At 50.9% G+C, this 11,447-nt stretch overlaps 1 protein-coding gene across 6 annotated transcripts in view; it reads left to right on the plus strand.

Moving 5' to 3' along the window:
* MGLL (monoglyceride lipase) overlaps nucleotides 1-5,409 on the plus strand; it is a 122,458-nt gene extending 117,049 nt beyond the window's left edge. For all 6 annotated transcript variants that reach the window (XM_049827069.1, XM_049827068.1, XM_049827067.1 and 3 more), the window contains 2 exons: nucleotides 375-590; nucleotides 1,580-5,409. In XM_049827069.1, the coding sequence (XP_049683026.1) occupies nucleotides 375-590; nucleotides 1,580-1,705 (342 nt within the window). In that variant the 3' untranslated portion in view covers nucleotides 1,706-5,409. The remainder of the gene's footprint in view (nucleotides 1-374; nucleotides 591-1,579) is intronic.
* Nucleotides 5,410-11,447: the final 6,038 nt, after the last annotated feature.

Here is an 11,447-nt window from a genome sequence, read left to right on the forward strand (position 1 = left end):
AAGAAGCCTTTGCAGAAGAGATGTCACATTTGAGTGACAGAAGGACACGGCAGAGGAGAAGAATGCAGGCAGGTGCCCGCATGGGAACAGTCTTTGTCCAACACTGGTTGTTTGCCTCCAGAAAGAGCTTTGGCTTGAATATTTTCTAGTGATATAAGAGAGAAACATGCAGCAGGGAGCAGGCCGGGTTGTGTGAGCAGTTCTGGGTAGCCACAGTAAAGACGTCAACCTTGACTCTGATGGCAGGATGTCCTGAAAGAGTAGGAAATGACCGTGCAAGCCAAGGGAAGAGACTACTCACCACCAGGCTGATCTGCTTTGTCTTTTCTGCATGAAATATTGCTAACCTTAAATACCCTCTTTCTCCCTGCCAGATGGAGTCTTACACATCTGATCCCTTGGTCTACCACGGTGGCATGAAGGTCTCCTTTGTCATCCAGCTGATGAATGCCATTGCCAGAATTGAGCGAGCTCTGCCCAAGCTGACTTTGCCCATCCTGGTGCTACACGGCTCTTCTGACAAGCTCTGCGATATCAAAGGGTCCTATTTACTGATGGACACAGTGCAGAGTCAGGACAAAACACTCAAGGTCATCTTGCTTTCATGATTTTTAGGGGATTATCCTGTCAGTGTTGGCCTGAGCATGAGGGACTGTGAGCGGTGGGGAGCCTGCTGAGCTCCGGAGAGCTGGAGGCAAAGCAGGGCTGATGCATCAGTAAGACCTAGCAGGTTACAGCCCTTTTCACCAGGAGGTAGCCCAAGTGCAGCCCTCCCTGGGCATGCCGTGGTGGCCTTTCACCAGCCACAGCTGAGCTGCAGGCAGGGGGTGGTGGGTGATCTCAAGACCTGACCCAGCGGTGGCTGTGTACCTAGAGGGTCTCTTGGGCACGAAGCAGCTTGGTGGAGAAGTAGAGCGAGGCTCGTAAGCAAGTAAAATGCTGACCCCAAAAGCTCTTCTGAACAACGCCAACTGTGTAAGCACCAACCTTACCTCATGCCCCAGCGCGTAAAGGTACAGGGGGGCCTTTCCAAAGCGCCGCACACCAAAAGCCACTTCACATCTGCTCATTTCAAGAGAGCCACAGCTGATTAACCAATTGTTAGCACATGAATGAGCCTGAAAGAGAGACAGGGAGACCAAGGAAAAGCTTTTGTCATTGGAAAAATAACTGGATAGTCTGGGCATAAAAGGAGGAAAATTGCACAAGGCATGATGGGAACATCCCCCATTGTCCTTTAAACTCCAAGGGCATGATAAGTATTTCCTCCTTAGTGGGATAAGAAGCAAGAAATGGATGGGGCTGGGACATGCATTGTCTTCCCGAAGGGCAGCAGGGTGCTTGGGTAACACGCAGATGTCAAGCTGCAATGCCGATGCCTTCCTGCTCGCGGAGGGCCAGCACCGCCAATGGCATCTCTTTGATTTCATAACCTGCCACATCTAGGAAAAAACCTGACAAGGTGTGGGCAGGACGTGTTGGACCTGTGGGCGTTGACGAGAGGGGACTAAAGGCTGTTTTGTTCATGCGGATTTTTTTTTTTTTCCTGTGCTAATCTCCAGTCTCTTCCTGGTTGCAGGTATATGAGGAAGCCTATCATGCCCTCCACAAAGAGCTGCCCGAGGTCTCTACCTCTGTCTTCACAGAAATACTAACATGGATTGGCCAGAAGGTCTCAGCAGCTGGGGAAACCAGCCATACTTAAGAGCAGTTGGTTTTGTAGCTCTTTCTGGGGTTTTCTGGGAATAGATGCTTTTCTTAATAGAAGTCTCTCTGAAAAAGATCTAATGTGGAGGGACTCTTGGGATATTTTATCATGCACAGCGTAAGGGAGGGTGGGGGGAGAGGCACAGGGTGGGGCATTATTTGCTGAGGTAAATGGCCACTGCCCTAATCTGGAGAAGAATTGATAGCTGTGGGAGAAGCCGTCAAAGCTTTCCAGGTCGGGTGACTTTACCGAAATGCCCCTCACCCACCAAACTTCCCCCACCACTTCCCCTTCTCTGCTTTCACTGGGGTGACAGGGGTGTATTTATACTGCAATAATTTTTGGTATGTTAAAGAAGTCAGTATCTTCCACTTCATGGTTTTGATTCCAGGTGCATACAGTCCCTTCCCTGTCCCCACCATCTAGTACCTTAAAAGCCCTGGTCCTTGAGAGGAGAGCAGTAATGAAGGTGCTGGATAACGAGGAGAGGCTAAAGATGGAGCTGGCAGCTCCCTGAAGGTGAAAGGCTGGTTTTCAAGGTCAGACCCCTTTGGATACTGCCTTTGTAAGCAGGCCAGGCCAGGGGAGAGCATAAAGACAGCCTCCCCCACTGCCCTGCATGTCTTCTGCGAGTTTGCACTCGGGGAAAGCGTGTTGAACAGCTCTTTAATTTTCATCATCAGAGCAGGATCCCAGAGGGGAGAGCAGGAATGTGGAATCAAACCCACATAGCACATTCAAAAACCATGCTTTTCCCAATGCCAAACCTCATCTCATCTGCAAAATGAACTATTCTGTAAATATTCCTAGGGGCTGCTTTTTTTTCCTTCCTTCCTTCCCCCCCCCCCCCTTTTTTTTTTTTTTTTTTTTTTAATTAATTGCGCTACTGAAACCGAAAAAGCAAAGTCAAAAGTTATAAGAGAGTATAGTAATATATGATGTATATAGAAGTGGCTGGGAGCTGGGGAATAAATGGGAGGAGAGTCTAAAGAAGGAGTTAATTGTTCCTTCTCTTGGCAAAGAATAATGTTGTCCTACCGTGATCCAGTCCTCTCACCATAACTTTACAGTCATAATCTGTTGTTTTCCTTCATCACTTGGAAAATGTCCTGAAAATAATGCTAGAGAGAAGCGCAGAGCATCTGGTGGGTGGGGATTAGCAGTGGGTGTCCTCATGGTCCACCGGTTTAGTAGGAGACCCACAGCATGACCAGAGATCCTGTCCAAGCTTGCCTCAACCTCTTCCTAATCAGCACAGCCACCTCTGGGGCAGATCACTGAGCAGAGGGGCTAAGCTCACCCCTTTAGGCAATGTGGGGAGCTGAAGGGCAGAGTATGGGGTGCAATCATCCATCCAACATCTACCTTGCTGCACTGAGGGCGTCCACGGGCACTGGTTGGAGGAGGTTGTGGACTGGTCCAGTGGTGCAGGCAAGCCAAATCCTAGAGCTGTCTGGGTCTCTGGTAGCAGCAGAGTGAAAGGAAAGACTTTAGACCCAGTTGAGGAGCGGAAGCATTGTGTCAATACAGCAAAAGCTGCCTAGTGATCACAGTGTGGCTGTGCGGGTCAGTTTGTCCAGGGCGATGGCCCTAATTATGAATACACTTCTTGGCACTAGCCAAAGGGAGGGGCTTTAACTTGCACCTCTCCCTCCGATTTTGCAAGAAGAAAATGCCTGCAAATGTTGCACTATGAGAGAGCAGGGTACCTGCCCCAGCGACAAACCGGGCCCCTTATTGCCCTCCCTGGCAGCAGTGGGAACCATCATTGTGTCTTCAGCTGCCGTCCCCGGGGCTGGATCCCACCTGCGACAGCCGCAGGGCATCACCCACCTCTCCTCCCTCTGAAACCAGTCCTGGCGAGATTCAGGAAAGGGACCTCTGTGCAATAACAGTCAGAGTCAGGGCTCGGTCCCATTCGGTCCCAGCAGCGTGGGTGGATGAAAGCTGCGTGGATGCAGGTTATGCCCTTGTAGTTGCCCTAAGGGGCCCAAGTCAGGAAAGCTCTTTTATGCAGGCTGATCCAGGCACTTTCACACTTGTATTTTCTTGCTTCTAAAGAGGAACAAGCTGTAGTTCTCCCAGCAATGCCAACTTTTGATTCAAATATTACACCAGTGCAGTCAGCTGTTCTCACCAACCCCTGCTACACCTCCAGTGACACTTGCTATGGGAAGGAGGCGATGCACAGGTCGCCTGCTCTGCATCTTCCGACAGCCTGGCTTGTTCCAGCTTCTTTTCCCTGAGCATGATCCCTCCTTGCCGGATGCTGCTAGGGAAAGACAGCAAGAAGAGAAACAGTACAGCGGTGATAAACCTCACCTGCTTCTTCAGCTGGAAGGGGAATCAGTAGGCGGGATCCAGTGGTGACAGACATTGCGGGGGTAGTAGCAAGATGATGACTTAAGGATGGGATTTTTGAAAGCACTTTTCCCGAGGAAGTCAGGAGGAGTAAATCAATGCCCACATTCTTTACATCGCTTCCCAAACTGACAAGCACTTTGCGGAGGGGGGGAGGGAAGTGACCCTCCAGCAGGAAGGTCAGAGCCCGGCCGCTCCCTCCAACCTGGCTTCAGGCAGAGGAAAGTCCGTGGTCAGTGCCTTTGCTAAAATGTGCCCTTTCACCCAAGAAACATCTGCAGCTCAGCAGAAATAAAAGGAAGCCAATTACCTTGGCCTGGGGAAGACCTGTCCCTCTGTCTAGCGAAGCTCAGCAATGGCATGTGGCCCGGGGAGGCTGTGTTTGAAAATCAAGTTAACAAAAAAGTTGAAAGAGCAACAGTAAAAAAAAAAAAAAAAAAGCCAAATAAGCCCCAAGCCCTGACACAGCAGGGGTTATTGCCACCCTCAACCAGTTTTCTGAAGAGTTACCTTCTCTGGAAATTAGCACAGGGAAACCTACCCCAAAAAAGCTCGGAAGGCTGCCTGACCCTGGCAGCGCACACCTCCAGGCGGGCTGCTGAGCGGAGTGGGAGCAGCCCGTTTGCAGGTGGGGAAATGAGCGCAGAGGGAAGGAGCCAGGACCAAATCAGCCTGGGTCAGCTGAGATGCTGATGTGCACCAGCTGCAGCTCAGCCTGCGCATTTCAGCTGTCACTGCTATTGCTGAGCCCTTACCCTGCCTGTAAGCTACTTTATATTGACCCAGTTAGGTTTTGCCATGCCCTAGAGGAATTCTTCCTTTGCTGACCAGATTAGTAATGAGCAGAGCTGCTGCCAAGGGAAATGTAATTAAACGCTATTTTCAAATGGCAGGTACCATTTGCAGGGAGCACAGCCAGCCTTATGAATGTTGCTGTGCGGAACAGCACCAGAGACTTGTCTGCCTTTGAGAATAGGTGGCACTCATGACTGAGCAATAGCAACGTGTAACTACTGTATATATCACCACCTGTAGCACTGAGAGACCATTCCCCACTGCCTAACCCATCGCATTTTCTATTTAGCCTGTTCTTTTTATACCACTCAGCACACTGCCAGCACAAACCTATTCACATCACATTTACTTTTCCAAGTAATTTCTGAGCTTGTCTCTCTTGTTCCATTGTGTTCCAGTTCAATAAAATACATTTATATATATACATATATAAAAACATATATACATACACATGTATTTTCAGTGGGAAAAAACATATACAAGTTTAGGATTCTTAAAGGAATACAATGTATATTGCAACTAATAATAAAGTTATGTTTTCTGAACAGAGTGTGTTTGAGGGCATCATTGGTGACTGCCATCCCTCCAGAGGGTGAGAACAGAAAAGCAGACAGATACTAAATTGCTGTTCAGCTTGTGGAGGAGGGGGCTGCAGCCCCTGGGCGCCGCCAAATTGCCAGCACCTGCTCCCCAGCCCCTGCAAACCAGAGGTGTGGGGCTGCCATGTCTCACGGAGGCCTGAGGTTCCCCTTCTGCTTCAGGGTCAGCTTTTCGAAGAGCCCTGAAATCCACGGCCTCACACTGCTATTTGCTATAGCCCAGAGCAGCACAATAAAAAATTAGCTTGGGGCACTGCAGGTGTTAAGATGTCTTTACATCTTACATTGACCTCCCAGGGCTCTTTGGGTAATCCCAAGGAAAGATAGCTCTACCCTCCCCAGAGTCAAAGCTTGCTTTTTGGTTTTTTTTAATTGTAGCTGAGGTGCTAACTCAAAAAAAAAAAGGGAAAAAAAAAAATATCCCTGGCCTAAGCGCTTTTCCCATCCCAGACAAAACAGCAGTCCGGAGCTGGCAGAGGAGCCTGGAGTAACAGGCAAGCTCAGCCTGCTTCGAGACCTGGTTCCCACACTTTTACAAGTTAAAATATTATGTTGGTCCTGAACCATACCCAATTCAAACAGGAAGCATCTGCACCATGGCCAGGAGCAGCAGCCATTGAAATCCTACCTTTTGCCCCCAGCTGTGACTACAGAGAGGGCTGGGGAGGGAGCGGGGTTTGCTGCTCTCTCAGCTCCCAGGCAGTGCCCAGGTGCCGTAAGAGCCCCCGGTTCCTCCAAACCCAGGGCTGGTGCTGTCGGGGTGCCCCGTGCTGCAGAAACGTCCCTCCTGCCCAAAGAGCGGGGCTGGGGCTCAGCCCAGCCGCAGGGTCCCCTCTGCACCCCAAAACGGGTGACGTGACGACTGCTGCGGCAGGGGACAGGCGGGACGGCGTGCCCACGGCGTGCCCACGGCGTGCCCACGTCCCAGCGCCCCGGCTGGAGTCGTCAGCAGCGCCAGACGCGACCTGCAATCTCCGGCGTCTCATTTCATCCTCCTCACGCCTCGAATCGCTAAATCAAGAAAATAATATTCTCTTTCCGCGGCCCTGCGCGAGCTGTACGTCTGATCACACCGCAGCTCTGGCCAAGGACTTTGATGCATGTCGACATAGAGAGCGGAGCCGGGGCTTTTTGCCGAGCCAGCAGGCACACTGTGGTAGTAAGGAACATCATTAGTAACAAGATTTGCTTTAATACCGGCAAGTCCCTAGCTCTTTCCCCTAGTATTTTAGTGGCTCATTAAGCTGCTCGCAGATTTGAGAGCCACCGGAGAGCACAGGCCACGGTGCTGGGACAGGGACTGAGCCCAGGAGGGAGGTGACGGTCCTGCGCGAGGCCGGGAGCAGCACTGGCACAAAGGAGCCTTTTTGGCAGCGCGGTTTTCCTGCTGTCACCACCCGGTGCCTGGCGAGCTGTCACAGCCATAGGTGGCCTTTCTGTTTTTAGCATGTGCTTCTAGTCTGATCCCGCGAGTCTGCGGGAACCCTGAAGCTTTTTGCCTTTTTCTCTTCCCCCAGCCTGTGCTCGGTCCTGTCTTACCCAAAGTTGGCTCTCGGGGTTGGTGCAAGGTGGGCATCGGCCGATGGTAAAGCAGGAGCCAGAGCAGTGCCATGGTAGGCGGGGGAGAGAGCTCCTAAGGAGTCCTCTCCAGCCACCCCAGCAGGGCTGGCAGGGGCAGCCAGCCTGCTCCACCATCGGGGCACGGGACGAGAGGTGACACACTCGGTCACATTGCTGCAGGGACCATGCCTCCTGTCAGACCTCTGGGACCACACAGCCCAGGCTTCAGGCACCAGAGAAGAGCCAAATGCTGCAGCTTCAGTGAGCGGTGAGGAATTTTAATTCAGAATATCTGCTCAGCATATAAACCGGCGGCGCTTCAGTTGCATTTGCTGCTGGCAAGCAGTTAAGCAGGGGATTTATAGACCACCGGAGGAGGAAGAAGCGAGCCCACTCCAGAGCTGCTGATGGGGACGAGCGGGGACGTGCACTTCTCTGGCTGCCACCGTCCCTGCCCAGCCTTGGGCAGATCCCCATCACAAGGAAAGGGGGATGGAGCTGATGGGGTCAGGCAGGTGCCACCATACCATCAGAGACCACCGCTACCCCACACCATGCCGGCAGCCTGACTGTCTGCCGTTGCTGCTCCTGCTCGCTCCAGGCTCTCAAAAGTGGGGGTTTTTGAGCAGTCGTTTGCTCTTCTTTCCGCGTACGAGCACAAGTCTCCTTTGCACATAGAAAGAGGGCAACTGTCTCCCGGCTTATCAGTCTGGGATGCTCTCTTTCTCCATCCGATGAGGAAGCTGCTGATATGGAGCTACCACTCACCTTCCTGCTGCTCTCCGAACAACTGCCTTATTAAACCAAACAGCCACGTCTGTAAGCAAATACTGCAGAGCCCCCATCTCCCAACAGGAGCAAGCCAAACAACCAGCCTTCCCGTGGCCACTGGAGGGAGGGAGACAGGATTAATTTCCCTTCCCTCCGGAGGAAACTCTTCAGTGTATGGAAACATTCCAGGAATTCAGATGAAAAACAATTCCTAAGAGATCAGTTAAGAGTTTGGATGGATCGCGTGATAAGCGCTGATGTCTAACCAGAGGAAACTTGGCAAAGAAAGCTGCTTGGCCTGGGGCGGAGCTGAGGGGAGGGCAAGATGTCCAGTGTGGAAAACACTTGTCTTGTAAGAAAACACGCAGAGATGAGAATGGCAGAGGCAAAGCAACAGCAGCTTGGGTGCAAAGGACGAGCGGTACCTCCCTGCACCAGTTTAGGAAGGGTCCATGGCCAGAGAAGCACAATAAACCCTGCTGTGGGGCAGAGCTCCAGGAAAAGCAAGGCTTTCCAGCCTTCCCAAGGTCAGCAGCCTTCATATCAGAGCCATGCCTTCATTTAGATGAAAAACCATGCAATGGCAACACCAGCAAAGCTCTCCTCAGGTCAACACAGTGAACCCTGGAGCAGGAGATATCCACATGCTAGAAATAAACAACTCTGGTTCCCCATCCAGAGGAAAAAAAAAAAAAAATCAAGTTTTTCCCTTGCACTGGACTGCAGAGTCAGCTTCATGCTGCAATGACAGCACAAGCCGCCTGCCCGAAGCACAGGGCAGCCCTTGTGTTTGCCGTATCAAAAGCCCTGACAGCACTAAGCTTCCAGGGCTCACCCCATGCACTTTTAACACCAAGTCCTCTCTTCCCATGCCGAGCGTATGTACATCCCATGCTGCGGCTGCTCTGCACAAAAACCCAACCCCCGGGGCACTTGCATGACTGGCAAGTCCTGGATGCTGAACTTTGCTGCAAGACTGATCTGCCCCGTTACTGCAGCCAGCACTGCAAGCACTGCAGCCAGCAGAGCAAGAGAAGTACTTTCCCCTCGTGTGCTTTCAGACCTGGAAGAACGTTGTTTAATTGCACACATGATTGGAAAAGGTCACGTAAAATCAGGAAACAAGAAATACCACCTCGCCCAGCCCCAGGAAGGGAAGGAGCAGTCACCCCAGGAGCAGCATGGCCAGAGCCAGAGCCTTGAACTGCTTTGAAGACGCTGTGCCCGACAGGCACTCGGACTGGACAAGCAGTATGGCAGAAAAAGCTTTCTGGACAACTTGCCTGAAGCATTTTCAGCTTCTCAATGAGAGCCCTTGGGAAAGGGAAAGAGATCGGAACTTGCCGCCAACAAACTTCAAAACTCGTGGATAATTTTCTGTTTTAGTCAGGGAGGAGGGGGGTGGAAGGAGTTCTAGAGAGCAGATTGCTGGCTCCCATTATGGAAGCAAGCTTAATAAAATTCATAAAAATATTGGTGGTTCTGCTATGCTGTGCCAAGAATGTGTTAGAATAAAACCTTCTGAGCAGAAGGGAGAGATATAATGTCATCTTAGCCTTGATATGAAAGATCAGCCTTCATCTCCTAAAGCATATCTCAAGGAGCAGTAACTAACACATTTACTTGCCTTCCCTCCAGAGCAGGTCTCTGCACAGCCTCGCTCGCAAGGTTCATCACTGTCACCGCCTTGTACAAATGGTACTGGGATGACCCTGGCTTGCAAAGAAGTGATAAGATAACAGAATAAAGAGGGAGGCATTTTTTCTTATTGGGGTTTTAATGACATCCCAGTGCAACACAGACCAGCTCAGTTTCCTCCATGGGAAAGCTACATCAAGTTACTTTAGTTTTCTTTAAAAAGACCAATCCCACCCTACCCTAAGTCCATGAACTGATGCATCTGAGCACACCGTAGCACTCCCTTCACCTCCCTCTTTCCTAACCCGCCATGCCAAAGCAACAGCCTTGTGTTTTGCCATACCAGCAAACAGAGCAGGGAGCAAAACAGAACTACTGGCAGAGAGCTGCAGTCAGGAAGGAGCAGATCTCACTTTCCAATCCTGCTCTCTTTCCCCTCAAGCTTGCTCTGCTGGTAACAGGAGGATGGAGAGGAAAGCTCTCACACTCATTTCTCAGAGCTTAATTTGGGAACTGAGCAGCCAGACCCTTGGGACCAGAGCTAGCTCTCTGCATGGTACTGATCCTCGTCCAAGGCTTTCTTTAGTCTCCTGAAATGCCCTTCAAACCTTGCCCTGAACTTGTAGGCTTAAAAAACTTAACCACAACTAGGAAAAGCAAACGGCATGTGTATGCTTGCCCCCTTACCCAGATGCTGATCACACATAGCTTGAAGCTTGTAGCTTGGCTTTGGCCTTAAGGGTCTGTGTGTCCACAGCTGCACCCCAATGTGGCTGCTGCCCCTTAACTAATAGTCTGCCTTTCTGCAGCCCTTGCCTTGGTTATTGCCAATAACCCAACTCCAATTTCCAACCTAAAACCCTAGAAACCATTTGCAACCCTAGAAAAGTTCTCTGCCCTTCTTCCTCAGCACTTCTTCAAGGCAGGCAGCCACCCCAGCAGAACCAGGGCCTTTATTCAAATCAGGCCCCAACTCTGACAAATGCTTTGCCAGTGTGGCCTCTCTTATCTTAATAAATTTGTTATGTCAGTTCTGTTTTAGCTTAGAAGGTAAAACACAAACCTGCTCTGCCAGCACACCCACCCCCTGAGCACAGAGAACCAAGCCAACCAAGCCTTTGTTTCCAACCACCAGCCCTAGCTCGGTTTGTTCATCCCTGGGAGCTGAGCACAGACAGATGCAATCCAGCTCCCCAGGCTGTGACAAGCTTCACCAGGCTGCCCACAGCAAAAGAGAGAAAAACTCGGTGTCACCCTGAGCACACAAGTCTGTCAATGCACAGCAACTGCGAGCTGTTATGTGGGAAGGTGCCTTCCCCACTGTTTGACCATGACTGTACCGACATTAACAGCTCGAGCCTCTTAAGAGAGGCTCGTCGTTTACTCCAGGCTCTCACAGCACGATACTCCCTGTAAGCAGTGTTTGTTGAGTCCTAAAAGCCTGGTGGGTGCTTGAACTTTTCCAAGCTCAGTCCTCCCCTTTAACAGCGTTAGTCATTCAGATGCTGTTAGTATCCCCCCGCAAAAAGAAACCTGCACGTTCCTACAGGCAGCCACGGGGACGAGCCTGGATCCTCATTCCCTGAATGCCAGTCACACTCTGAAGTCAACAGGGGCTGCACACAGGCAGCTCAGTTAACGTCACAGAAACTATTGCAGCCACCCAGACATACAAGAAAGCAGAAGAGAAAACAAGCGTCTGTGTCCTCAGACAGGAGAGGAAGGACTGCCCAGGCACGTCAGCAGACTCAAGGTTTTGGAGAAAACACATGCTTCAGAGGCTTTGTTCAGTACACTGAACAAAGTCAGAATAGTTAAACAGAGAGGCTGAGAAATCTCCATCCTTGGATTTAATGGACAGTCAGCAATGACAGAAGCACAGGGAGACAAGAAGAGAGGGACAACTTACCTGTGAGGGGCTGCCCAGAGCAACCTTCCGAGATAAACATCACCTCCCCGACACAGCACCATGACACTGACCAAGACTGTGCCACGGTACTGCTAATGAATAGAAT

This window comes from Accipiter gentilis, chromosome 23 (genome assembly GCF_929443795.1).
Source record: "Accipiter gentilis chromosome 23, bAccGen1.1, whole genome shotgun sequence".
Classification (NCBI taxonomy): domain Eukaryota; kingdom Metazoa; phylum Chordata; class Aves; order Accipitriformes; family Accipitridae; genus Astur; species Astur gentilis.